Source organism: Drosophila tropicalis, unplaced genomic scaffold, assembly GCF_018151085.1.
Source record: "Drosophila tropicalis isolate 14030-0801.00 unplaced genomic scaffold, ASM1815108v1 contig_845, whole genome shotgun sequence".
Classification (NCBI taxonomy): Eukaryota; Metazoa; Arthropoda; class Insecta; order Diptera; family Drosophilidae; genus Drosophila; species Drosophila tropicalis.
The window spans coordinates 1602859-1627459 of NW_027173338.1; the positions used below are offsets into that span (position 1 = coordinate 1602859).

Below are 24601 nucleotides of genomic sequence, written 5' to 3' on the forward strand. Positions count from 1 at the left end.
ATAGTGATCTAATCGTTAACTTATTGGGATTTATTTTTCTACTTATATTTGACCGATTTGTCCGAACATCAAACATACATCTCTACAAAAAATTTGACGTCAGAGAATGTTTTTAAAACTTGCCAAACGATATGAATATCGCCAATTCCAATTTGGGTATATTTTAAAATTGATCAGATTGTAAATCTATCATTTTCCTTGCCTTTTTGTTTAGGTATTTATTTTGAAGAAGAGCTATTCTGAATTTGATAGTAATTTAACCAAACTCTTCCTAACGCGACGAGAAAAAAATTTTCTAAACTTCAAAATCAAGACTAAGAAAGTATATCAAACTATCGAGAAAAAAATGGTGAAACACAAATTAGCATACAATAGAGCATTTCATATTCCCCTTAAAAATATTACTATTAAACCAAATCCTTAAAATAAATCACTCAAATGTCAGGTGTTAATCAAATCAATCATAAAACTTGAATGGGGGGCTTTTCATAACTTTAAATCGGATTGTAAATCAAAATCCAAACAATCTTTTAGATAAACACTTGCAATTCAAGTCATAAAAACTAAAGTCTGATCTAATCTGAAATGGCTTAGACAGGGACTTGAAAGAAAATTTCCATTATATGCAATTGAGCTTTGCTCCCTTGTTTTTTCCAGAAAAATTCAATATTAAACCCCAACAAGCGCACATCTTTAGCCACTTCCTGGGGGAGACGTCAGCTAGATCTATATCGTGCAAATTAAAAAAAAAATTGCCACTAAAAAACATTTAAACGAGATAAGAAGACAGTCGTAAAAAGTTGTTCGAAATACCTCCTCCTGCTACACAAAAGCTAATCAAAGAAAATCGCTGCTCTTATCGGGTCTATAAAAGGCAGGTGTCGAATGAAACGATTGAGTAGTATAAATACTGTTGGTTCTGCGATCAGTAATAGGACACTCAAGTCAAAAAAGCAATAATAATGAAAATCTTTGTGGCTCTCTTTGCCCTTGTGGCTATCAGCAATGCTGCCTCCGTGGGCGAGCCCATCGGTGAGTTGAGATAGAGATTGGGAGAGCGCGATAACTAAAATTCTTATCTTGAAATTTTGTTATTGATTTCAGACTCCATGTCCATCTCGAGCACAGTTGTGGATCTGATTGAGGGCATTCAGGAGCAAATGCCTTGTGGTTTTGCCGGTCTGGGTATTCCACCATTGGCCCCCCTTAGAATCGATCACAAGGATGTCGATATCGATACATCTGCTCTGAAGGTTAAGGGTACCGTTGATCATTTCCGTCTAAATGGTTTGAACGAATTCGATATTGATGAGATGAAGGTCAATGCTCTGACCAGCAAGGTCACCTACAAATTCACCTTCCGTGATGTCAATGTTGATACCCAATACGATTTGGAAGTTTTGCTTAAGAAATACGGTTTCACCATTAACTTGATCGGTGCCGGTCATGCCAAATTTGCCATCAAGGATATGGTTATCTGGGGTACTTTGAAATACAGTTTGGGTATGCTGTCGGGCAAACTTTCACTGAAATCTCTTGAGGTTCGCACTCACATTGGTGAGGTTGATTCCGAAATTGAGGGTATCTTGGGTGATGGTAATGTTAACGAGAAGATGAACGTCTATCTGGCCGAAGCTGTTGAATTGGCCATCAATGAGAACGAGGATTTGATCACAGAGACCATTGAGGCTATTGCTGTGCCCGCTGTTAACAATATCCTGGAGGAGGTCAGCATTGCTGAAATCATCAGCGGCTCGGGTGGTGAGGGTGGTGAGAAGGAAGTTTGCATTCCTCCAGAATTCGAGTGGTAATTCAAAAACTTTCCCGATTAAAGCTGTTTTAATTTTGACATTTTGAAAAAAAAAAAAAAAGAATTATATTTCATTGTGTTGGGTGGTTTCTTGGGTTTGGTAATTCATTGACAAATATTTTTACCCATTGATAGTTCCATCACTAAGTTAAGTGGTAAATTGGAATTATCTTTGGGTTTTTCCATCAATAGGCAATTGGCTTAAATTGAATACATTTTCAAGTTTTCGCTACTCTTAAAACAAGTTCTCTTCACAATTGATATAGACAAACATCAATTTATGTTTCGTTCATTATTAAATCAAAATTACAAGATTCAACTTGAGAATTTTACAACTCAACACTCATTGATCGGCGAAACGTAAAAGATCTTTATATGTTTATTGTATTTATTGTAGCCACTTGAGTTTTTTGTTGCCTAATCTAGCTTATACTATTTCTTATCAGACATAAAACATTCATGAAATTAAAGGCCGATTAAAGCTACCGAAACCATATATATAAATAAAAGTTATTAGAGATACATTATCTCACCTAAACATTTGGCTATATAAGACACACCACTTTCGCTGGATTATATAGTAGTTTCATTTCGTTGAGTGAACAAGTTCCAAAGTAAAAATGAAGTTCCTTGCCGTCTTTTTGATTGCTTTGCTGGCCAGCTGCCATGGTGCCGAGGTAGCCGAATCTTTGGCAGGTAAGTCCTTTGACTTAAAAATTTCTCATCAAAAAATCCTTTTTTAAAAAAACAAATATTTATATTTTTTTAGCTCAAGAACGTTCGGTTTCAAGCAATATTGTGGATGGTTTGGAAGCCCTGAAAATTGTAATGGAAAATGGTTCGGAGAAGCATAACATTCCAGTTGTATCGCCTCTGAAACTGGAGCAAAGGCAATTCTCATTCAGCACTGGAGAATTGAGCGCCAATGGCGAGGTTCAAGATTTTACATTGGAAGGACTCAGCGCTTATGATATTGTTGTCATGAAAACCAATTTGATTTTGAGCCGCATCGATTACGAATTGAATTTCCCCAGCTTGAATTTGACTACTCAATATAAGGCTGATGTCGGTAGTGGATATCGTCTGGAACGTGAAGGTGGTGCCTTTTTGGCTCTAGAGGATCTGAACATATCGGGACGCATCAGTTATTCGTTGGGCGTCATCAGTGGAGAGTTGTCAGTAAAGAGTATAAATGTTTATGTGAAAGTTGGCAAGGTGGTCTCCGAAATTGAGAATCTATCGAAATACCGCATATTTAACAACAAATTGAACCAAATCATCGAAGAGTTCATTACATTGTCCATCAATGATAACACGGATTGGCTTGCCAACTATATCAATGAACTTGTTACGCCCATGTGCAATAATCTAATTGATGGACGTTCCCTATCCGACATCTTGGGACTACTTACAAATCTGTAAGATTTGTTCGCCGCCCCCATAAAATCAACTGTGAAATTCCTAAAGTTAAATATAGTTTCTAATCAATCATTTATAAGTCCAACAATGTATGTACATATATATAAAAAAAAACGTTTTGACCATAAAACAACCACCAACGATCCATGTGCAAAATTCAAAATACTCATAAATGAGAAGCTTTAATCTAATCATAGAGATTAGCACGTCGATTAGAGGTTTACAATCACATTTCCCGTGACAAGTTTGATTAGTTAATACAACTTGAGTTTGTTTATTTTTTAAATCGGATTATTTTTCGTCTTAATCCAGTACCACTTTTTTCAGGAAATTTTGTTTATTTTGGGTAGATTTCAAAGGTACTGGATTAAAAACCATTCAATTAAAATTTGTTCATTTGCTTAACGTGCTTCAAAATCGTTGCATACTTTTTAGCATCTTTCTATAGAAATAATGAACTGCATAGCAGACAAAATTGTGCAGCATACTTTTCGGTGCAAGGCGACTCAGAAATGGTTCGTGAACACTGCTAAGATCTGCGTAAAAAGATCTCGAAAGATTTTGAAATTTTTTTTAAAATTCGCCTAGTATTATAGTGGTTTGATAATATTTGGGTATAAATTTGAATATTATGTGAAACTCCTGCAAAGCTAACTCAAATTAATTAATATGATTCTAATCTTAAATTTTATTTCCATTAATGAATTTAATTTATATTTCAAATCATCAAATAGATCAAATTTCATCAAAATTTAAAAATTAAATTAATAAAAATATAAAAATTAACTGCAAAATAACTTACTCAATTTCAAAGAAAAAATCAATATACAAGGAGTCTAGATGTAATCTAATCTATTTTTCCTGACTTTAACAAAGTGTTATGGAGCCAAATTGGTCTTAACTTAAGCCCCTTAGTTAACCGACTTTATGCCAATCGATTGCACCACGTTAATTAGGCCAATTACTGCTGTGCAAATTGTTTGTACATGTTTAGTTTTATGTCATGGAATGGCAAGTTTGTAGCATGTGATAAGACCAAACCAAATTTTAACCCCCGCAGCCAGATCTGTGACCTTGAAAATAGGTTTATTTCGGATCAATTTCACTCTCACCATATGAAAACGTGCCATAAAAAGTAAAAATATTAATTTTGCAGTCATCTACGACGCAATAAATCATCTAAGACAATCTCCAAAAAAAAAAAAAAACGTCTCGCCTCACAAGTTGAGAACTTTTTTTTTGAAACATTAAAACCTTCACATTGGCTTATCAGCTGGCAGTCCCTAGAAGAGTATCATCTCGGCTCTATCACTGGCAATGAAATCAATTTTTTTTTAATTTCTGATCAGTTTGAATTAAACATCAGTCCAAGCAAGCACAATTGACGCTAAAAATAATGCTAAAATATTTCATTTTACTAAGTGTTCTAGTTCAGGTAAGTAATCAGTGGGAAACACCTGTTCTATTATCAAAAACATTCGGCATTAGTTAAAAAACAAGAAAAAAAACAATTGATAAAATGATAAAACAAAAAACAAAGTTTAATTGTCAACGCTACAAGTTTTTTTGTGATGTTTTAAAATTTTACTTGTAGTTTTGTTATTAATGAACGAAATGTTTGATGTGAAGTAAACAATTTATATTTATATTTTATGGTAGACACTTGTAGCAGCACCAACAACAAATGCACCTCTATTAAATGATGACCTGCAAAAAGAACTGGTGGCAGAGGCTCGAAATGAGACAATCAGCCTATTGAATTCTCTATTTCGTGCACAAATTTCTTACTTTAGCCAAGTTGGAGCCAAATTGAATCCACAAATGAAGAGAGCACAGGATATACAACTCTATATAACGCGTCTAAATGAAGCTATTGCTGTCAATGAGCTAGAGAAAAAGGATGAAATGTGGCTGAGTATATTTGAGGAGGTAAGTAGTGGTTTCTAAGAGATTAAGTTGCATAGCATAACAACAAAGGTCAATCGTTTCGCTACTAAATAAAAGTGACTTTATCTGCTTAAATTTTTTATGAAAAATGCCTAAAGTATCTGAAAAAGAGAGAAATGAAGAAAGATGAAATCCTTTCTAGGTGAATATATCCCCTTTTAAGGTGTTTCAAGCCTTTCAGATTAGAAACCAAATCGAAGTAACGAATTTGAACTAATTAGTCTTAAAAGACATCTTGTAAGTAACTTTTCGTGATCTTTAATTAATCTGCTTTAACTTATTTGCAGTTTAGTAAATCACCATTATTAGTGAACCGTGAGGCCGAGACGGGTCTTAGCAATGTGGAATATCAGGCCCTATTGACTGATGATAAATTAAAAGAGATTACCAAAAGTTTTCTCACCGATGTATCTAGCTATTTTTGGAAAATGGCCAAGGTTAGTGGGAAAGTAGTGGGTAAAGCATTTGATGATTACATTGAAAGAGAAAAGCAACATGCAAATGCATTGTCCAAAAACTAATTGATATATAATTATCCATAACCAAAATAAAAACCCATTTATAAAATTTTGTTATTAAATGTCTTTTCTTTTTTGTCTTCATTTTCTTTTTGACGTTCATGAGCGGATATATATGTATGTATGTAGCATCAGTTACAGTTAATCCACCATATAAGTCAAAGCAATATGATAAATTTCTTATTTAGCTGTCACAACAATACGATGATGATTCATTCAAAAAATGTTTTCCAAATTTGGTTTGGCATGATGATGACTTAATTTTGCTTAAGTGCAAACAGTTTTTTTTTTTTTTTTTTGTTTTTGTTTATCGAAATGTTTTGCATTTCTTTTTGTTGAAAAGTTTATTTAGGTTCTCTTTCGGTTTATTGTTCTTTTTTATTATTTTTTGTTGATTTGCAACTAATTTTCTGTTGTTTGCAAAAAAGCAAAGTGCAGAAGGTATTTTTAATGCAATTTGTGTTAAAAATAAACAAAGGTGCTTGGGGAGATGGGTGAAAAAGGAAGAGGTAGGGGGAGAACAAGGGAAGAGATGTAGAGGCAGCATGGTTAGACGATGGACACGCATGCCTTCAGCTCTGCCAGCGTCGTTTTTGTTGCACATGTGTCGTTGTCGCTTGATATTTGCAATTGCCCCCCATCTTTGCTTCTGGCCCCCTCTAGGGTCTGTGTCTCTTGACTCTTTCATTTGTATTTGTTGATATTTCCATGTTACCACACTCTCAAGCGTATCGACAGACAATCCCCACTTCAACAACAGCTCGAAAAACATGGTCGAAAAGGGGGTAGGAAGTAAATGAAAGTAATCTGAAAATGATTCCTCGTCAATTCCGGAGAAACATTAGAAGCCAGAGATCAGATCGATCTGGTCCATTGTTGCAAAACCCCCCTCATCGATGAGTTATTAACAGCTGTTAACTTGTGTTAATGAACCAATTATAAAACTGATTAAGAATTCATATTCATTTAGCTTTTATTTTTTTAACCATTGACTATTCAGAATTTTTGCTACTGTATTTTTGATGTTTCCAGTACCGGAAACTTGCTTTTGTAAATGCCAGCAGTATATATAGAAATTGACTTGTTAAAAGTAACAGTAATAAAGTTTTTCTTTTAGCTCAGCGTTTAGAATGTGTGTTTAGCGTTGTACTGAGAAAGTGAAAAGTGAGAGTGTTACCCCCTTTTGAGCAGTCCACTACGCCACTGACTAACCATAATTGCTCCTACTTCCGAATGTCGTGCATATGTATATGAATGTGTGAATAGTAGTCAAAACAAATATAAATATACTTAAAAGTCCCTTTGTCAATATTATTGTACAATTTTTAATGTTAAATAAATAAATATAAGCTTGCCCCCAAACGCATGCCGGCCAGCACAATATACATAGACACAACAGACACATTAAGCAAGTGAGATAAGCGTAAAAAAAAAAAGACTAAAGACCCAGAATGAGATTATAAAACTGAATAGAACAGGCGGCAGATGATGAGATAGCAAATTATTGAAAATGTAGACAAATAAGCAAATACTCTTCAATAAAAATCCTAATTGGGTAGATTTTAGTGTTTCAAAGAATAAAAAAGGTGTTTTAAGTAATTTCTAATTTAAGAAAACGTATTTTCTCATAACACAAATGCAGGGTTAATATAAATCATTTTGAAACTAATCTGAACTTAATCTTTTAAGAATTGCAACTGCCATATTTATGTATGTACATACATAGTAAATATGTATATAGTAAAGATGAATATAGTAAATAAAAAAATTTTAAAACAAGTTCTAAAAAGTGTATCGTTTGCAATATTGAGAAAATCTTTCTAGACGAATTGAGAATATCTTTACCAAATATATATAATAATCATTCAATTCATAATTCAAATTTGTTGTCTACAAAATGAATATACCTGTTCTGTTCTATAGAGTATTGCAAAATAAAGTCGATGAGGCTAATTGCAAATGCTTTAATGGGATGAAACAGAAGGAGGAGCAGGAGGGCAATCGCCACAGATAACAGAAAGGAAATTTGTTTTTGGAAATTCATTTTTGCCGTTAGCGTTTCAATTTTTTTGTTGCTTTTGTTGTTGTTGTTGCTACGCTGATATTGATGTTCGGTCTATTACTACATCTATCTACAAAGATACATATATAAATGTATATGTATGTATTTTTATTAGCTTGTAAGGTTAACTCGTTTTGAATAGCGGTTATTAGTGGAAACTAAAATAACCATTAATTTATCAATTTGTTATAAATGTTCAAAGCTAAGTGCTTACATACATTTGTTTACTTTAAGATTTAGTGAAAGAAAAGTGAAAAACCAAATTTGAGAATTCTCTAAATTTAAAAAAATTCAACCCATATGTGAGAGAATTTTTTTGTAGTTTCTATTTAAAATTTAATATTTAGCTGTAAAAAAATAAAAACTAAAAACTATTTTCCTTAGCTTATCTGTTTTATATCCATGATTCTAGAGTCTAAAGTTTTGATTCGTGATTTAGTTTCGATCGGGAGTTCTCGAAAAAATCTTTAAAACATGTATATTCCAACTAAACCGCTCAAAGAAAATTCCAAAATTGTTGCTAAAGCATTTTTTTGTAGCAGTTCTTTTCATAAATAATATTAATTAAATACAAATTTTTAAATTGACTCATTGTTTTGCCTAGGTAGACAAAAATTCATTATATCTGGCAATGTATTGGTTATTTTATTGAAACAAAAACTGCCAAAATGACAGCTTCTTGGATCGATGATGACGAATATCATCTTTAAAATACATAGAATTTATTTCAAAGTTCGCTTGTTGAAAGAATTGTTTAACATATGTACATACAAACATTCATTCGTTTCTATGTATTTTTTTATGATCCATCAAAATCATATAAATATGCCTTATAGAGTTATGATATCTTTTTACGGGCAAATCAATAGTTTCTATTGTGTTTCTTGTAGGCCAAGACCATTAGGCCGAATTTCTTACCTTTTTGAAGGTGTTTGTTACCAAGTCACTTCTGAGCCACTTATAAAAGAAGTCTAATCTCTCCAGAAATTGGATTGACCAGTAAATTGATGTTAAAAGAAGAACCCTAAAATATATTTGTAATACTATAAAACTAATCAATACAAAGTGTTGATTATTGACTCTCGATATGCTAATTTAATACTACACATGGAGCTGATAATAAACAATAAAATGTTTTAAAAATAACTAAGTATTTGCTAAAGAATTTGTATATGTAAATATTTATCTACCATTGAACTTTATGAAAAGAATATTTTTGTTTACAGATTTTTTTTAGTTCATTCCAAAATAGACAGACTAAAAGAGAGGGAGAGGGAGAGGGAGAGATAGACACCTTGACCTCTTGAATAGATTCTTGTATACATATGTAATTATTATTATGCTCCGTTATTTGAACTTTCAATAGACATCATCCATCTTCATCGGTGACCGATTCCCCAATCACTCCTCCTCCTCCTCCTTCACCACACCGGCTGACACTCTTTCAGGTCAATGCCAATAAGAAAGTCGCGTGCAAAAAAAAATATGTATAAATAAAAGGAAAATAAAACGGTTTATGGGCTTCTGCTCCATCTCTTGTATTTGTGAATTTTTTTTTTTTTTTTTGTATTCTGGTTTGAACGATAAGGTGAACAGAACAGAACAGAACGGAACGAAATAGACAGAATGAACAAGAATCAACAACAAACACAGATCCAACAACAATTTTGTTTACATTTTGTTGTTGTTGTTGTCGACAGATTTTCTAATAAAGCATTTTAGAACCGGTTTTTTGGGTTTCGTATTTTGTGAACGGTTTCAGTTTTCACACCCTGCACAATCCACAAACTGAATGGGTATATCAATATCTTTTAGATTGAGTGCAACAAGTAGACCAAGAATTTATATACTTTTGTATAATTGTGATAAAATTTCATCAAATTGCTGGTATTAACAATAATTTGGATTTACTTTTCCTTCGAGATTAGTAGTTTGTTATCTATTAATTATCCTTTTTATACTACATAAGCATTTTAGGGTAAATGCCTCATTGAGTATGGAGAACAATGCCAAAAAAACTAAACATAAATTATGATGAAATATTTGTCAATTTGCCAAAAAAGTCTGGAGGGTCTGGGCACCCCTGAAATATGGATATTTCAAATCGAATTTCACGTTTTTCGTTAAACTGACAAAATGGTTCTCTAGAAAATTACTCAATTTTTTAGGCCGAAAATTCCCTCCGGAAAAATGTTGTTATTTTCGTTTAAATTGTAGGAATGTTAAGAACGAAAGATCCAGGTAATCCAGGTTAAAGGTTGACCAATTTACCTGACATTTCGAATCGAAAGATCACACTATGCTGAAGGTCCTTGGCAAATTGGACTCTAATCCAATTAGAACACTCAAAATAGTCAAATAGCAATTTCTAATTGATTATGGATGAGAAATGGACGCTTATAGGGTATCTAAAAGTTGTTCATTCTTATTAAAACTGGGGTAGTACATACATATGTACGGATTTTTTTATTTTTTTGGTGGCAGAGAGAGGATGATGATGACAACGAAGAAGAAGGCGAGCATCAAATTTCATGCCTTGCACACACACACACAGGAGGCAGAGAGGGAGAGAGCAACAGGGAGTATGAGAGAGAAAGAAAGACACCGGGGAATATACATACATGAAAAGCTTGTTTTAAACAAAAACGAAGCTCTTTCTTTTTAACATCAACCGACACTTTCAATAGCCTCGGCTCGCTTCAATGGGCATTTTGGCAACACACACAACAATTGCCGCATTAAAAATGGGATGATGAGGAGGGGTTGTTTGTTGTAGTTGGGCATTGTTGTTGCTGGTTGCCTCATAGATTTTTTTGGCCAAAGATTAGCATAAAGTACACACACAGAAAACAAAAGCAAACCACAGAGTTTCAAGCAAATAACAATAGTTCGGACAAACAAAATGTGAAAGAGGTGTGAAGGAAGCGTCGGCCAGTCGGATGGTCGATGGGTCGTCCTTCTGCCCTATACGCGATTGTGATCGGCTTTCTTAAAGGCCTTTATTTCCTTTTCTGCATACCAAAACTATATAGTGGGATCCGGTTTACATTCGCTAAGATCGTCATATTTAATATTCATGAAGCACTCCTCTGACTCTCCCTTTCTCTTTCCCTCTCTCCTTCAAGTCAGTGATAAATCAGCATTATTGCATTGATTTAACTTGTACATGAACATTTTTATATTCTTATCGAAAACAACAGAGAATTATTCTGTCTTTCCTCTCTCTCTCTCTCTGAAGTATCCAACTTCCGAAACAATGATAATAATAATGAATATGTCAATGTCAGTTGCGAAATTTTCATTCTTTTTCATTTTCTATTCATTTTAAATTATATTATTTGGATGTTTGCATCAAAAACACTTCAATGATATTAACTTATTATATTTGTTTGAATATATTGAAAGTCTTAAAAGATTTTAGAGTATTTATTGATGACTAAAATGTCTAAAATAAATACTCAGCGTTTGGAAAAGATTTATGACAAAAGTCATCTTGTTGATTCTGTTTTGATTTCTTAAATGATATATTAACTAATAAGTATTCATTGCTGGTTTAATTCATTTAATCAATTTCCAACTGAGTGTCTAAAATATCTATTAGAATAAGTACTACTATGTGCTTCATTTGATTCAATTAAATTTGAATGTATTCATTTTTAAGTATGATGTAGGTGAATTCGATTGTCTATTTCTGTTTCATTTACCTAAATGCTTTAGTTTCTTTCCAATTGAAACTTTTAAACAATTCAGAACCTCTTTTCTAGCGAGCTTTATTGAAAGTTTCATCTTTCTAAGTTATTTCACAGTGAAAAATACCAGAAAAAACTGCAATAAAATTTCATAGTTGATAGTTTTCCTAGAGTACGAGAAAACCATAAATAAAGTAAGTATTTGTTTTCTGGAAATAACCTGATGCTTTTGACCAGACAGGGGGAATCTGTTTACAGTGAAAGGTAATGTAAAGTAAGCTAAGTTGGGGCAAGTTGTTAGTGAAAGTGTACACACTAAAGGGAATGCAAATGTTGTTGGTATATTTTTTATGAATGCATAATCTGAGAGTCAGATATCTTGAATTTTCTTAAAAACTGATTTTAGGAAGAAGTTGCCTTAAGACTAAAGTCCAAGAAAACTGCACCACTTCCATGTCCATGTTATGTAAAGCGTTCATTTTATTTGCCTATTGTCCATTAAGGATAGATAGCAAATAAGAAATATATACATATAAAAAAACGAAACAACCACTTCGAAATTAAACAAAATTAAATCACATTTAGTTTAAATGTTTTAACTGTTTAGAATTAAATACATATTAAAGAAAGTCTCCTACATTATTTCGAGAACCCCTTTAAAAATGATATTCTTATTCCTAGAGAGAATAATTTAAGCCAAAAAAATCCAATTGCTTCTTTACCAACCAAGAATGTGACCTCAAATTCTTAGCTTAGAGGAAGTGAAGAAGACGCTGAATTGCGAAAAAATTTGTAATTAATGGTTGTCCCTTAAACTTTTGAAAGGTTTCGTCCCTTACCAAATTAAACTTACTTTAACTTAATTTAACTCAATTAATTTTGTTCTTATGGCTTACCTTCAATGCAGACAACATGATCTCTTATAGATTGGGCAATCTGGGCGTCGGAAAGTGGTAGCAAATCGATTAAATCGTATATAGCATAAATCGAAGGATGAACACTTTCGAAACGTTGTATTTCCTGGCGTATGGCCAGAGAGTTGCTTATCAACGGCTGCGGCGGAGCTGGAGCAGGAGCCACTAAATGTGGATTAGATGTGGGCGTTGATAGATTATGGATACGTTGCTGCTGCTGCTGGGCGTTAGAGGATGATGATGTTGATGATGATGATGCTGTCAAATGATGATTCTGAAGCTGAAGATGATGTTGTTGTTGTTGTTGATGATGATGTTGCGGATGCGACAACGAGTGCGGATGATAGTTACTCATTGCGGAGGTGGCAAATGTTCAACTTATTATTTGTGTTTCGTTTCGTTTCGTTTGATTTTTTTTTTTTTTTGTTAATTAACTTAAATTGCTGTCGATTGCAATTGAAGAAGAGAAGAGGCCGCCGCGGCAGCTAAATGTAAACTAAACACACACATGCACAGCAATCAGACACACACACGCGCACGAAACAACATTTTTTGCTGCTCTCTTTCAACACAAGCAACAACAAAAATATCCACAACACAAAAAAAACAACGACAGCACAAGTAAATATTTTTGAAATTGTGAAACAACGCGTATCTATATTTTATGCGGTTTTGTCAATATTGTTGTTATTTTTATTATTGATTTTGTGTACATTTATTTTTGGATTTTAGATCGATTTTTACACCTGCACCAAGACGAGAGAGAGCAACAACAATCATTGGAAATTACGATATGTAAAAGCGCAGAAGAATTTTCGGTAAATGTTTACTATTACTACTCGGGCCCAAAACGGGCTTAAACTACATAATTTTGGTATCAAACGAAAGAGAAAAATTGCACGAGCACGACCTCAGGTGCGCCTTGGCGATTTATTTTGTAGTTTTTGAGTAATTAACAAAAGAAAATTAATATTTTTAGCGGGACTATAGCTAAAAGTAGCTTTTTCCGGCTAAAAAAAGCTGTTCAATTTTGAGATGGTGTTGCCAAATGCCGAATTTTGGATACTCGAATACGCGGGCTTTTTGAATCTTTTGTTCGCACTATTCTCAACAAACGAAAATATTGTTGAGTTTACAATATTTCTTGATTTTATAGAACAAATATAGTTTAGAATACAATATTCGGCTGCCAGAGCAGCCGAATATTCCTCGACTTTTGAGTTTAGATTAAAATATTTGGCTACCAGGGCAGTCAAACAGCGCGCCAAATAAAAAATAGCGTTTGACAACACTGAAATCTAGCTTTACCTGATTTTTCCACTTTTCAACACTGAAATCTCGAGTAGTAATAGTAAACATTTACCGAATTTTCGGTAAATATTTACTTGCTACAGTGTTGAAAAGTGAAAAAATCGGCTAAAGCTAGATTTTAGTGTTAGCAAACGCTGTTTCTTATTTGGCGCGTTGTTTGACCTGCATGGCAGCCAAATATCTTACTCTAAATTATAAAATCGATAAATAATCGGCTGCTGTGGCAGCCGAGTATTATATTAAGAACTATATTTGTTCTATAAAATCAAGAAATATTGTAATCTCAACAATATTTTTGGTTGTTGAGAATAGTGCAAACAAATAATTCAAAAAGCCCGCGTATTCGAGTATCAGAAATTTGGCATCTGGCAACACTATTTCAAAAATTTGACAGCTTCTTTTAGCCGGAAACAGCTACTTTTAGCTACAGTCCGGCTAAACAAATTTTCTTTTGTTAATTAAACAACAAAAACTACGAAATAAATACCAAAGTTCGGTTTGGGCTGAGTAGTTTAAGTAAATATTTACCGAATTTCTGCTGGAATCTGAAGCGAAGCAGCGATAATTTATCGGAAACACTATAATCGATAACATCCGACTGGCCGAGTGTGACCACACTGAGGATAGCTCAAAAATACTTGTATTTATGTCGTAATCGGCAAATTGTTAATTATTATTTTTTTTGTAAAAAGTTCAATTAAAATAAGCAAATTATGGCACAAAGTCGTTTAGAGAAGATTGGAACGATCTTCACAAGGTAATTAAGCTAACATTGCATAATTACATTTTGCTCTTAACTGTTTACTTTGATACATCAACTCTACAGAGTTCAGGGACTTCTTCGCGCGGGAGCCATGAGGCAAGAGGATAAACCCATTTGGTATGATGTCTATGCGGCTTTTCCACCCAAAGCCGAGCCAAGTTTTGATAGACCAGCTACTGCCGTTCCCATACGTAACATATTTTACAAAGAAGATGTAACAAGAGCGTAAGTTGCATCAAAAAAGTCTTTGGGCATAAATTCTCTCAAATTGTTTCCTCCAGTAAGCTGCATAAGCAAAACAAACCAAATGAAACGATATCATTGTTTGATCACAAAAGGCAAACGCAATCCCAGCAATTTCTACAAATCTATGCGGAACTAGAGAGCCAAGGAGCCTTGGATGATCAAAGGATTTATGAGACAGCTTTGGATTTGTTGGCGGAGCAAAGGCAACAAAACAACTCTAGCCAGGCTCAAAACTTTGAGGAATCTTATACTGAACCCCTGGTGGAAAATAAGAGACAACTACTAAGTGATTTTCAAGAGGCAGAAATCAAGCCTCCCACAGAAAAAACAAAAAGGGAACCCAAAGACAAAAGCGTGGGAGTTAACATAGACAGTTTGTTTAAAGATTAATCTGTTTATTTTTGTTAAAATTGTTGATGAATTCATAAACTAAAATATATCTACATATGCCAGATTGGGTTCTGCAAGTGCAACTGGAAATTGAATCGAAATGAAAATTTACATCTGTCTTTGCAGATATTGTCAGATATTATTTGTACTTCTCTAAGCAGGACATGGTTAATGGCAAAGAAGACATCAAAATCCACACAGTAAAAACCCAGTCAAAGTTTGCACATTTAAACAGCCAGTGCATCATTTTGATTTTCATGGCTGAGTTGAGTCTGCAGATTGGAGAGTTTATTCTTCAGCACCTGAACGCCCATAACAACAATATTTTCGGGTTTCAGAGCACCGGATGATTCCACGTTGAAGAAGAATTTATTAGGCTTTGCCTCCCAATTGTACGGAGCCTCGAATTGCTCATCTTCTAGTTCAGAGTGCTCACTCTTTGGCCACTCATCGGGTTTGGGATAGAGGGTATGTCTCATGCAATTATCTGGATCATATTCAAAGCAAACACCAGCTGTGGGATTCCATTTGGCATGCTCTTTGCCAAATCCTTTTTTCGCATAAGCTCGAAGTTTAAGTTCTTGTCCTTTACGTAGCTTTATTATCAAAATCTCATCATTACTTTCTCCATACTCGTTATCTTCTTCACTTTGATTGCGTGACGTCACTGGCAATACCTTGGCATTGCTAGACTTCAAGTCGGCTGTGGTCACATGGCGGGTCTGCTCCTCATTGCACTTGACATCCAAGGTAAACTCCACACTGCATTCGGGACAGAAATCCAAACAGATGCAATCACGTGTATATTGCAACCGTTCGACCACATCATCAGAGATCAATGGTATTAGACCAATGCGGTGGGCTAGGAATTCATCTGAGAGCACCGTGGAGTTGGCTTCTAGTTGCACCCAATCAATGGCCAGAGTTGGCGTCTCTGCAATAAAGACACGACGCAAACTATTCGCGACACTTAGCTCAGTGTCCTCCAAAATGAATTTTACATTGTCATCGGTGAGTTCGGTGATCTGTACCGATGGTTGATTAGCATACGGCATTGTGCGTAAGCTTTTTTTCGTACAAAATTACAAAAACTTTACAAAATTTAATGAAATGTCGCAAAACACCCGGCAATGTTTCGATGGCAATTAGAGATGAAACTCATAGCGATATACGTATGTTTGCCCCGATAAGCAATTGCATTTTTGCGTTTTACAACACTCTAGATATGTTTATGTTTTGCACTTTCCCACATTGAATTATTGGCGCGGTTTTGTGACAAGAATGGAGAAAATTTGCTCCGCTTTGGAGCCCATTTTCCCCTGCCGTGAGTCTGCCATTAATACACTAGCAGAGCTAATTGGGGACAGTCGAGAAGCGTATCCAGCAGCCATACATCTTTTTGGTCACAGTGGAACCGGCAAGACCGCCCTGACCAAAGCATTTTTCAAGCAATGCCAACGCCAGCAGCATGTGAGGATTGCCCAATTGAATGCCATTGAGTGCTATACTACAAAAATTTTATTGGAATATGTGCTAGATGCTTTGGCTCCTTCACAAGGTGAAGGTGATGCTCTTCGTGCTGACAATATGCTTGAATTTGTGGAAAAATTGCGTCAATTGCATGACCAGAGTAAATCTGATGGCGATCCTCAATCTTTTCTTATAGCTGTGGATAATGCCGAACGATTGCGTGACATGGATGCCAATGTCTTACCGGTTCTGTTGCGTCTCCAGCAATTGACAAGCCTCAATCTCTGTGTGGTACTCTTGTCCCAGTTGCCATTTGAGAAATTCTACAACAAGACAGGATTGAGTGAGGTTATCAGTTTGCATTTACCTCAATACAATAAGGCGGAAACGCAACGTATTCTCAGTACTGATTTGGCTCACACCAGAAATTATTATTTTGAGAAGTTTTCGAGTCAACATGAGCGTTTGGAAACCTGTAAGGAGGCTCTAACAGAGGATTTCTATGGCAACTATTTGAATTTATTTCTTAGTGTCTTCTACAAAGCTTGCCGGGATGTGCCCGAGCTGCGTTTAACGGCACGAAAATGTTTTGACATCTATATGGAGCCGGTGCTCGATGGTAGTGTTGAGGCCACAGACATATCACGTCTGTGGCGGCATATAGCTGGTCCTTTAAGATCAGCTCTCACACAAATCTATATGCGTATTGATAAACCCATAAATGAGGCTGGTGGTGGGGGAGGAGGAGGATCTTCTGCTCTAGAGGATCAGAGTGTACGCAAATTGGCTCAATCCCTTGAATTGCCATATTATGGCAAATATTTATTGATAGCCGCCTTCTTGGCTAGTTACAATTCAGCCAAACAGGATAAACGTCTCTTTGTAAAGCATCATGGCAAACAAAGAAAACGTATGCAAACGGTCAATGCCAAGGCAAAGGTAAGTACATGAATATTGCCAACATTACCTTAAACTCACACTTTTTTTCCTTTTTTTTGTAGACCTCTGATAAAATGTCCACCGCTTTGGGCCCTAAATCCTTTAGCATTGATCGTTTGTTGGCCATTTTTTATGCCATACTCGAAGAGAAAGTGGGTCTAACTTGTAATCTATTGTCACAGATCTCAACTTTGGTGCATTTGAAGCTGTTAAGCTTTGTCTCTGGAGAACAGAACATAATGGATGGTTCGGCGCGTCTACAATGCACAGTTGGCTTGGAATTTGTCCTATATATTGGCAAAGTTGTTGGTTTCAATGTGCGTCAATATTTATGTGACTTTATGTAGAGACATTTCTCAGTACTTTTGTTTACATTTTTTATTAGTTTTTAAATATATTTAACAAATAGTCTGGTACATCGCTTATGTGTATGGTCTCTTCGAGTTTGGTGTCACGACTGCGCAACTGCAGCAAACCATTTTGTAGGGTTTCCTTGTGGAGAATCAAAGTGTAGGGTACGCCAAGCATATCGGCCTTTTGATGTTGCTTCAAGAGTTCAGTTTGATCCTTGGCTAAGCTATAACCATCACCCTGACACAAACGTAAGCCGGATTCACCTAGAATATGTCTAAAATGTTGACAAAGATCTTTGAGATCTGCCAACTGGCTGGGTTGGCTTTCAAGGCAGGCAATGGCACATTGATATGGAGCTAAAAGTCGATTTAAAAGCAAGGATTGAGTCTCTCGATTGTGATCACAGCCATCTAGAAGAAGAGCTAAGAAAGATTTCCATATTTATTTAGTTAAGAGTATTTTTAGGCAATTTACTCACCTCTGGTGGCAATTTCCAAGGGTATAGAAGATCTTATGACTGTTGGTAGCACTATTTCTCCAGTCTTTGCATGAGGCAATTTGAATTTCTCATCTTTCGGATTAACCAAAGTCAAATGCTCAATTGTTATTTGATGATCGGCATCAAAAAAAGCTTTAATATCAATGGCTTGGCCATTCCGATCATCTCCCTCTGCGAGTTCATATGGTACAATGCGATAACGACTGGGATTTGATGAAGAACGCATCCACCAGATTTTACTCTCACGCTGTATATTATAGAAATGTTCCAGGCCACGTTGCGGCTGGACCAGAAAATCGGTAATTAAGTGGGTATTACAGGAAGTAGATGTAAATTGAGAATCCAAGGTGTTGGAGGCAGATATTTCGTGCTTTATTACTGCTGGGCATTTGAATTTGCGTGGAAACTTTTGGCCTAGTTTATGGAAATGATTAGAAAAGTGCTCCATTTGCATAAAGGAGAAACGTTTATCGGCAGAGGATAAGTAGTTATTGGCACAGCCCATATAAACCCCCAATGGTCTTAGATCTAACCATTGCTTCTTCAACATTTTAGCATATCTTTGACCATGCTCAAGTAACTTCATTTGTTTTCCCTGATCTTTACTAGACAAATATCCCGAAGATTCCAAAGACTTTAGGCAACGACTCAATCTACTATTATTCATTTTGTTGTTCTAATGGAATATTTCCTGGCGGTGAGACAAAGTAATCCTCATCTGTAATCTTGGCATTCTTTAGGATCTCTTGCCGACAATTGCCGTCGGTGACTGAATCGTTGCGTAATTGAAGTTGTTGTTTTTCCAGTACAGTGTAAAGGGCTGGCACATTCTCTGTAGGAATGCCCACTATCCTGTTGGCGAATTGTATGCTACTCTTTAGAGTTTTTAGTGCCTCCTCACTGTCCAAGTCCACCAAAGAGAGACGTTCCAGCAACTGAATTGTCTTAGAGTCAATTGGAATGTCGTCGTTGTTGGTGTCTAGGTCAGGAAATGCATTGGGTTCTGGCTGCTGCGGCACTTTGGTGGGATGTCTTAATTGAGTAAAATCCAATTTGGATTTTAAATCACTTTTAGCGGCTATATTGCAATAAAAACGTATTTTATTAGAAATTCGCAACATTCTGAATGGAAGTGGTGTTGGAAAAGCAAAACAGACACAATGCGATGTCTTAGCTATGGGATATTTGCTTACGATAGTTGCAATACTTTCTAGATCTCCTACACAAAAATCGAATATGATGAAATTTAATTTTAAATAAATCTTGCAGACTTTCATCTATGGTTAGGAATAGTAAAAATTAGTAGGAAAAATTGTAATTATAATAGTACAATTTTTTAAATTTATACGATATTTGTGGGTCAATTGGCGATAGTTAAGTTTTTGCCCATCGCCGGCTTCTTTCAACCAGTGTTGAGAAGCATAACCAATTAGCAGTGTTAACTAACTCATTTACGGGTGATTAATTTCTTTTTCTTGGAGTTTTTTTCGAACTCAGTTTTTATTGTTAATCTTAACTTTTTTTCAACGCAGGAAACGTTCTGTTTTCCCTTATAAGCTTTAACCAAGCCTAGACTTAATCGTGTAGACGGCCCAGAGTCCGCGATTAAACCTAGAGGAGAACATACAATCTTCCAGGGAAAAACAACGCCCTCGACCTCAAAACCGAATTCCGGAAAACTAAAAAGGAAACAGAAAAAACTACGCGTGTGGTAGCAACCGAAGAGATATCTATTAAATAATTATAACTTTATAATTAAACATGGGTGAAACCTATACCTTTGGCAATTCACTGGCCTCCATTACCTGCCACGCCTGGAATAAGGATCGCACGCGTGAGTAATCATATACTTACTAATTTTTCGGCCTTTGTTGATTTCAATGACTCATTTTCCGGCAGAAATTGCTTTATCGCCAAACAACCATGAGATTCATATCTATAAGCGAGATGGTAGCAGCGAATGGAAATTGTTGGATATACTGAATCAACATGACTTACGTGTCATGGGCATCGATTGGGCCAAGAATACGAATCGAATTGTAAGCTGTGCCGCCGATCGGAACGCCTATGTGTGGACCCAGGGTGATGATGGCAAGTGGAAACCCACATTGGTGTTATTGCGCATTAATCGTGCGGCCACTTGTGTCAAATGGTCACCGGCGGAGAATAAGTTCGCCGTGGGATCGGGAGCGCGTCTGATTTCCGTTTGTTATTTCGAGTCCGAGAACGATTGGTGGGTCTCGAAGCATATTAAAAAACCTATTCGTAGCACGGTCACCTCTTTGGATTGGCATCCAAATAATGTGCTTCTCGTGGCTGGTTCCACGGACTATAAGGTGCGTGTGTTCTCTGCATTTATTAAGGATATTGAGGAGCCGCCCTCACAGACGCCTTGGGGCGCTCGCAAACCACTCGGACAGCTTATGGTCGAGTTCCGGAATTCGGCATCCAGCGGTGGCGGATGGATCAATAGTGTTAGCTTCTCGAGCGATGGCAACAAAGTGTGCTGGGTAGGTCATGATAGTTGCATTAGCATTGCCGATGCCACCAATGGCAATACCGTAATCCGGTGTCGTACTGGTTACTTGCCGTTCCTTTCTTGCGAATGGGTCTCACCCACTTCGGTGGTGGTCGCCGGCTATAGTTGTGTACCTCTTGTTTATAGTCTTACCGGAGATGGTAAATTGCTGCTTAGCGGCAAATTGGACAAGTCACAAAAACGCGAAGCAAGTGGCATTTCGGCTATGCGTATTTTCCAATCCATGGATCGTAATATGCGCACTGAAAATACTGATACAGTGGTGGATTCAATTCATCAAAATGCCATCACCAGTGTTCGCCTCTATGCCGGCGAAAAGTCTAATGCCACAAAAGTCTCCACCTCAGGTGTGGACGGACAATTGGTCATTTGGACTGTGGAGCAAGGAGGCATCAATGGCGGTATGCGTAATCTGCAGATCTAGAGTCACATTTATCTCGCGTGCTTGTGTAAAGTATTTAATGTGTATGTTAGACGTGCACAGTATTTGCCAAAATGTTTTCCAAAATCACTTTTTCCCTTCAACAAAAATGTTTCGTGTGAAAAATGCTTTTTTACCTTTATATCTACATATATATAAATAACTTAAGAGATTGCAGCTGTCTTCTCACACACTTCCACAATAGTTTCAACAAAGATTAACAAAGTCTGTGTATGTATTTTAAAATGTTTCCTCTTTATTGAAAAATTGAATAAAAAATGTTTATTTAAAAATTGCGCGCCTTGTCTAAGACGAGATCGATCTCAATTCCAGCAATCAATCGATTTCGATTGTGGGATGCAAAAGAACATAACAAAATTTGGTCTAATAACTGAACAAAACTTCACTATTCCTACCAGGCTAATGTCCTTTGGGTTTGCTTTATCCTTAAATTGCTGGATTTCTTTCCAATTTAATCGCTTGCAAAAATAACTCAAATGAGTCTCGAATAGTTATTTTTCCGTCAGTTGGCAGGCTTACAAATGCCAACGTAAGATTTTGTTATTCCCTCCATATGGTCACTCTAAACTTATTGCTTGTCATCATTTTGCATTTCGGGAAGACAAACTTTTGGTTTTTGAATAATAACTCGTTAAGTTAAAATCAAATAATTGCAAAATGGAAACACTACTTGGTATCAAGGGACCAGATTTTGTTATGTTGGCGGCCGACTCAACTCATGCTCGTTCAATTATTGTAATGAAAGAGGGTAAGAGAATTTAGCGGCTTCCTTGGGTTAGTTGACATTTCACAAATTGTTAATTATTTGCAGATGAGAACAAAATCCACAAGGTCTCGGATAACCTGTTAATATCAACAACAGGCGAGGCTGGCGATACGGAGCAGTTTACCGAGTTTATTTCCAAGAATATTTCCCTGTATAAAATGCGAAATGGCTACGATTTGAGTCCCCGTGCAGCAGCCCATTTTACGCGTAAAAATCTGGCTGAATATTTGCGTAGTCGTACGCCGTATCAAGTGTTCATGTTTGTAGGCGGGTAAGCATATTTTCCACTATATCTAATACTTAAATCTGACCACAAGTGATTGTATTTGTTAGCTATGATCCCCAAGAGGGTCCCGAGCTCACATTCATCGATTACTTGGCCACTGCAAAATCGGTGAATTATGCCGGTCATGGTTATGGTTCCATTTTCTGTTCGAGCATCTATGATCGCTATTGGCATCCCAATATTACCCAGGAAGAGGCCTATGATGTATTTAAGAAGTGTGTGCTGGAGATTCAAAAACGATTGGTTGTCAATCTAAAAAACTTTACAGTCGCGGTGGTGGATAAGGATGGTGTCAGAAATCTGGAACCCATCAGTGCCAAGAGTTTGTCCGATTACAAAGCCGCTGGATTTTAAGTTTTAAGCATTTCGAAAATGTTAACACAGATACAATTAAAAAAAATAAAAGCCTGGATATCTTTGGTATAATAATCCTTGGTCTAGTAAAGCAGATTGCTTACCGGTTGCAGGTTTTAGGCATTTTATTGCCTCCAACATACGGGCACACTAATAGTTGCTTAACAGAATAAAAACATTCAACTTTTCCACTCGACATAAAAAATGACTTCCACAAATCAAACTCAGGAACTGGCTTCTCCAATTGATCCACGAAATCCCCATGGACTTGGTGAGTGTCCTGCTGGCATGTCACACAACTCGCTAATCGAAATTTCGTTTACCAGGTGATCCAAATGACACAACATTACGAAAAGTCGAACGTGAAGTGCTCATACCAAAAATCATGAGAGATCGAGCCAAAGCGGAACTCTGCACCAAGGAAGTGGCCGATTTTAATGAATGCTGCAAGGCCAGCAGCATATTCATGGTGGCCACATGTCGCAAACAGAATGCAGCTCTAAGGGATTGCCTCACGAATTGGTATCAAAACGAGGCCTTCAAGGAGGAGTGCAAAAAAATATATCTGCAGGAACGTGCAGATTATCGCAGCACGGGAATACCCAAGAAACATCGCGTGGAAAAGATCTAGTCATAATCTATGTTTATAGATATAATTAATTGGTTTTCTTTTGCCTTTTGCTTTGCACAAATGATGAATAGTTAAAACGACGTACAACTGTCTCCTGGATAACCATATCTTCTATAGCCTCGGAAGGGTTTTCAGGGGTTTTGTTTTCGCCATCTGTAGACTGTTCAATGGAGAGTAGAAGCACATCTTTGTCTGAAGTTTCTGCGACACGTTGCACTCCTTTTAGGTTTTTGGCTAAAAAGTGATCCTTCTCATCCGGTTTTTGTATCAAGACCAAAAAACTTGCATGAAAATGACGCGGACTTTGCTTATATATGACTAAAGAAAAATAAAGAATGACGATTAGCCAAAGCAGTCACATTTATGAGGAAACTTACGAAAATCTCCGCCAAATTTGATTCCACTTTTGATCACCCAATTCTTAGATTTGAGATAAACATAAGCTGTCAAGTGTTCCAGAAATCTTTCGTTAAGGTCGCGGGAAGAGTTCAGAAAATCGTTCCATTCAATATTCTTTCCGTACAGATCCTTTATTTGCAGTACCCTTAAGAAGTAAGCCAAAAAGCAAGCTTCTTCAAGCCCCAGCCGCAAGGATTCATCTGGATCTCCCGATTCCGGGCCTCCCCTCGATTTGCTTCCCTTACCAAAGCAGCCATTGTTGTACAGGGATTGAATTTGATCAGCTTGTGTTACATCGACACTGAGTCCTGTGAAGACACCTTCATATTGGAGTCCTTCTTCGAGAAATGGTAAGGGCGCTTCATCGAAATTTTTAAAGTGGCTACGCTTTCGCTTGCATTGGACTTTAAATTCCATTTGAGATACTTAACATAGCGCTGTTAGGATAGAACGTGTTAGAGATGGCACGATTGGCCACAAAAGCTCTAGTGCCGGTTTTCAGGTAAATTTGACACCCTGTGTCAAAAAAAAAAAAAAAAAAAAATTATCTAAACACATAGTTTTTAAATATATAAATAGACATTTGAAATAAACTTTATTTGTAACATCATATATTAATGAATCACATTATATGCAACGTTAAATCCGAAACTATTTCTAAAAAATATTTAGTAGATCAAACAACAAATCTGTTTAAAAAACTTTAAGTAGACTCCACAAAGTACTTAACTTTAAAAAAACGTTTAATTAGTATACTTATAATTGAGCTTTATGATTTTTTTTTGCTATTTTAGAGAACATTTTTATGGCCACCCGGATGAAATGTCCATCCTCCTTTAATTTTAGTATTTTA

General features: G+C 36.1%; 13 protein-coding genes across 15 annotated transcripts in view; 8 read left to right on the forward strand and 5 right to left on the reverse strand.

Moving 5' to 3' along the window:
• Positions 1 to 13122, reverse strand: part of CenG1A (Centaurin-gamma-1A) — a 67338-nt gene extending 54216 nt beyond the window's left edge. Inside the window, 1 exon segment of the mRNA XM_068294735.1 lies at positions 12342 to 13122. Within this exon segment, the coding sequence (XP_068150836.1) occupies positions 12342 to 12714 (373 nt within the window). The 5' untranslated portion in view covers positions 12715 to 13122.
• LOC137580649 (uncharacterized) lies at positions 882 to 1874 on the forward strand. The gene is made up of 2 exons (XM_068294761.1): positions 882 to 1032; positions 1105 to 1874. Exons 1-2 carry the CDS (start codon positions 963 to 965, stop codon positions 1809 to 1811), a joined length of 777 nt encoding a protein of 258 aa, XP_068150862.1. The 5' UTR covers positions 882 to 962; the 3' UTR covers positions 1812 to 1874.
• LOC137580652 (uncharacterized) lies at positions 2400 to 3385 on the forward strand. The gene is made up of 2 exons (XM_068294764.1): positions 2400 to 2506; positions 2580 to 3385. The coding sequence occupies exons 1-2, from the start codon at positions 2431 to 2433 to the stop codon at positions 3230 to 3232; spliced, it is 729 nt and encodes a 242-aa protein (XP_068150865.1). The 5' UTR covers positions 2400 to 2430; the 3' UTR covers positions 3233 to 3385.
• LOC137580655 (uncharacterized) lies at positions 4525 to 5756 on the forward strand. The gene is made up of 3 exons (XM_068294768.1): positions 4525 to 4664; positions 4889 to 5158; positions 5464 to 5756. Exons 1-3 carry the CDS (start codon positions 4626 to 4628, stop codon positions 5695 to 5697), a joined length of 543 nt encoding a protein of 180 aa, XP_068150869.1. The 5' UTR covers positions 4525 to 4625; the 3' UTR covers positions 5698 to 5756.
• A 1146-nt stretch (positions 13123 to 14268) lies between the features above and the next one.
• mRpS23 (mitochondrial ribosomal protein S23) lies at positions 14269 to 15164 on the forward strand. Its single transcript, XM_068294766.1, has 3 exons — positions 14269 to 14427; positions 14497 to 14658; positions 14715 to 15164. Exons 1-3 carry the CDS (start codon positions 14384 to 14386, stop codon positions 15067 to 15069), a joined length of 561 nt encoding a protein of 186 aa, XP_068150867.1. The 5' UTR covers positions 14269 to 14383; the 3' UTR covers positions 15070 to 15164.
• Polr2C (RNA polymerase III subunit RpII33) lies at positions 15041 to 16235 on the reverse strand. The gene has a single exon (XM_068294760.1). It carries the CDS (start codon positions 16122 to 16124, stop codon positions 15297 to 15299), a length of 828 nt encoding a protein of 275 aa, XP_068150861.1. The 5' UTR covers positions 16125 to 16235; the 3' UTR covers positions 15041 to 15296.
• Positions 16236 to 16310: 75 nt separating this feature from the next.
• Orc5 (origin recognition complex subunit 5) lies at positions 16311 to 17894 on the forward strand. 2 transcript variants are annotated; one of them, XM_068294745.1, is made up of 3 exons: positions 16311 to 16633; positions 16736 to 17478; positions 17541 to 17894. In XM_068294745.1, exons 1-3 carry the CDS (start codon positions 16351 to 16353, stop codon positions 17823 to 17825), a joined length of 1311 nt encoding a protein of 436 aa, XP_068150846.1. In that variant the 5' UTR covers positions 16311 to 16350; the 3' UTR covers positions 17826 to 17894. The 2 variants fall into 2 exon arrangements, with proteins under 2 accessions (XP_068150846.1, XP_068150845.1); XM_068294744.1 differs by having other exon boundaries at positions 16312 to 17478.
• Positions 17839 to 18998, reverse strand: PolG2 (DNA polymerase subunit gamma-2, mitochondrial). The gene is made up of 2 exons (XM_068294749.1): positions 18311 to 18998; positions 17839 to 18254 (listed from the first exon to the last, which is right to left on the reverse strand). Exons 1-2 carry the CDS (start codon positions 18996 to 18998, stop codon positions 17860 to 17862), a joined length of 1083 nt encoding a protein of 360 aa, XP_068150850.1. The 3' UTR covers positions 17839 to 17859.
• Positions 18991 to 19477, reverse strand: GatC (glutamyl-tRNA(Gln) amidotransferase subunit C, mitochondrial). Its single transcript, XM_068294769.1, has one exon. It carries the CDS (start codon positions 19450 to 19452, stop codon positions 18991 to 18993), a length of 462 nt encoding a protein of 153 aa, XP_068150870.1. The 5' UTR covers positions 19453 to 19477.
• Positions 19478 to 19718: 241 nt separating this feature from the next.
• Positions 19719 to 21584, forward strand: Arpc1 (Actin-related protein 2/3 complex, subunit 1A). Of its 2 annotated transcripts, XM_068294747.1 has the most exons (3): positions 19719 to 19788; positions 19864 to 20165; positions 20231 to 21584. In XM_068294747.1, exons 2-3 carry the CDS (start codon positions 20093 to 20095, stop codon positions 21292 to 21294), a joined length of 1137 nt encoding a protein of 378 aa, XP_068150848.1. In that variant the 5' UTR covers positions 19719 to 19788; positions 19864 to 20092; the 3' UTR covers positions 21295 to 21584. The 2 variants fall into 2 exon arrangements, with proteins under 2 accessions (XP_068150848.1, XP_068150847.1); XM_068294746.1 differs by lacking the exon at positions 19719 to 19788 and having other exon boundaries at positions 19799 to 20165.
• Positions 21585 to 21859: 275 nt separating this feature from the next.
• Prosbeta4 (Proteasome beta4 subunit) lies at positions 21860 to 22793 on the forward strand. Its single transcript, XM_068294765.1, has 3 exons — positions 21860 to 22060; positions 22124 to 22349; positions 22412 to 22793. The coding sequence occupies exons 1-3, from the start codon at positions 21970 to 21972 to the stop codon at positions 22716 to 22718; spliced, it is 624 nt and encodes a 207-aa protein (XP_068150866.1). The 5' UTR covers positions 21860 to 21969; the 3' UTR covers positions 22719 to 22793.
• Positions 22794 to 22848: 55 nt separating this feature from the next.
• On the forward strand, positions 22849 to 23451 carry LOC137580657 (COX assembly mitochondrial protein homolog). The gene is made up of 2 exons (XM_068294770.1): positions 22849 to 22989; positions 23045 to 23451. The coding sequence occupies exons 1-2, from the start codon at positions 22923 to 22925 to the stop codon at positions 23347 to 23349; spliced, it is 372 nt and encodes a 123-aa protein (XP_068150871.1). The 5' UTR covers positions 22849 to 22922; the 3' UTR covers positions 23350 to 23451.
• On the reverse strand, positions 23347 to 24179 carry Tsen2 (tRNA splicing endonuclease subunit 2). The gene is made up of 2 exons (XM_068294763.1): positions 23727 to 24179; positions 23347 to 23667 (listed from the first exon to the last, which is right to left on the reverse strand). The coding sequence occupies exons 1-2, from the start codon at positions 24163 to 24165 to the stop codon at positions 23375 to 23377; spliced, it is 732 nt and encodes a 243-aa protein (XP_068150864.1). The 5' UTR covers positions 24166 to 24179; the 3' UTR covers positions 23347 to 23374.
• Between the last annotated feature and the right edge of the window lie 422 nt (positions 24180 to 24601).

Bases quoted from the DNA above. Each gene is read 5' to 3' on its own strand.
- LOC137580649 (XM_068294761.1), top strand. From the start codon at position 963: ATGAAAATCTTTGTGGCTCTCTTTGCCCTTGTGGCTATCAGCAATGCT. The intron at 1,033-1,104 runs GTGAGTTGAGAT...TATTGATTTCAG, and splicing joins CTCCGTGGGCGAGCCCATCG to ACTCCATGTCCATCTCGAGC.
- LOC137580652 (XM_068294764.1), top strand. From the start codon at position 2,431: ATGAAGTTCCTTGCCGTCTTTTTGATTGCTTTGCTGGCCAGCTGCCAT. The intron at 2,507-2,579 runs GTAAGTCCTTTG...ATATTTTTTTAG, and splicing joins GGTAGCCGAATCTTTGGCAG to CTCAAGAACGTTCGGTTTCA.
- LOC137580655 (XM_068294768.1), top strand. From the start codon at position 4,626: ATGCTAAAATATTTCATTTTACTAAGTGTTCTAGTTCAG. The intron at 4,665-4,888 runs GTAAGTAATCAG...ATTTTATGGTAG, and splicing joins TACTAAGTGTTCTAGTTCAG to ACACTTGTAGCAGCACCAAC. The intron at 5,159-5,463 runs GTAAGTAGTGGT...ACTTATTTGCAG, and splicing joins GGCTGAGTATATTTGAGGAG to TTTAGTAAATCACCATTATT.
- mRpS23 (XM_068294766.1), top strand. From the start codon at position 14,384: ATGGCACAAAGTCGTTTAGAGAAGATTGGAACGATCTTCACAAG. The intron at 14,428-14,496 runs GTAATTAAGCTA...TCAACTCTACAG, and splicing joins ATTGGAACGATCTTCACAAG to AGTTCAGGGACTTCTTCGCG. The intron at 14,659-14,714 runs GTAAGTTGCATC...TGTTTCCTCCAG, and splicing joins AAAGAAGATGTAACAAGAGC to TAAGCTGCATAAGCAAAACA.
- Polr2C (XM_068294760.1), bottom strand. From the start codon at position 16,124: ATGCCGTATGCTAATCAACCATCGGTACAGATCACCGAACTCACCGAT.
- Orc5 (XM_068294744.1), top strand. From the start codon at position 16,351: ATGGAGAAAATTTGCTCCGCTTTGGAGCCCATTTTCCCCTGCCGTGAG. The intron at 17,479-17,540 runs GTAAGTACATGA...TTTTTTTTGTAG, and splicing joins CGGTCAATGCCAAGGCAAAG to ACCTCTGATAAAATGTCCAC.
- PolG2 (XM_068294749.1), bottom strand. From the start codon at position 18,998: ATGAATAATAGTAGATTGAGTCGTTGCCTAAAGTCTTTGGAATCTTCG. The intron at 18,255-18,310 runs GTGAGTAAATTG...AATCTTTCTTAG, and splicing joins CTTGGAAATTGCCACCAGAG to CTCTTCTTCTAGATGGCTGT.
- GatC (XM_068294769.1), bottom strand. From the start codon at position 19,452: ATGTTGCGAATTTCTAATAAAATACGTTTTTATTGCAATATAGCCGCT.
- Arpc1 (XM_068294747.1), top strand. From the start codon at position 20,093: ATGGGTGAAACCTATACCTTTGGCAATTCACTGGCCTCCATTACCTGC. The intron at 20,166-20,230 runs GTGAGTAATCAT...ATTTTCCGGCAG, and splicing joins CTGGAATAAGGATCGCACGC to AAATTGCTTTATCGCCAAAC.
- Prosbeta4 (XM_068294765.1), top strand. From the start codon at position 21,970: ATGGAAACACTACTTGGTATCAAGGGACCAGATTTTGTTATGTTGGCG. The intron at 22,061-22,123 runs GTAAGAGAATTT...AATTATTTGCAG, and splicing joins AATTATTGTAATGAAAGAGG to ATGAGAACAAAATCCACAAG. The intron at 22,350-22,411 runs GTAAGCATATTT...TGTATTTGTTAG, and splicing joins GTGTTCATGTTTGTAGGCGG to CTATGATCCCCAAGAGGGTC.
- LOC137580657 (XM_068294770.1), top strand. From the start codon at position 22,923: ATGACTTCCACAAATCAAACTCAGGAACTGGCTTCTCCAATTGATCCA. The intron at 22,990-23,044 runs GTGAGTGTCCTG...TTCGTTTACCAG, and splicing joins ACGAAATCCCCATGGACTTG to GTGATCCAAATGACACAACA.
- Tsen2 (XM_068294763.1), bottom strand. From the start codon at position 24,165: ATGGAATTTAAAGTCCAATGCAAGCGAAAGCGTAGCCACTTTAAAAAT. The intron at 23,668-23,726 runs GTAAGTTTCCTC...ATTTTTCTTTAG, and splicing joins CAAATTTGGCGGAGATTTTC to TCATATATAAGCAAAGTCCG.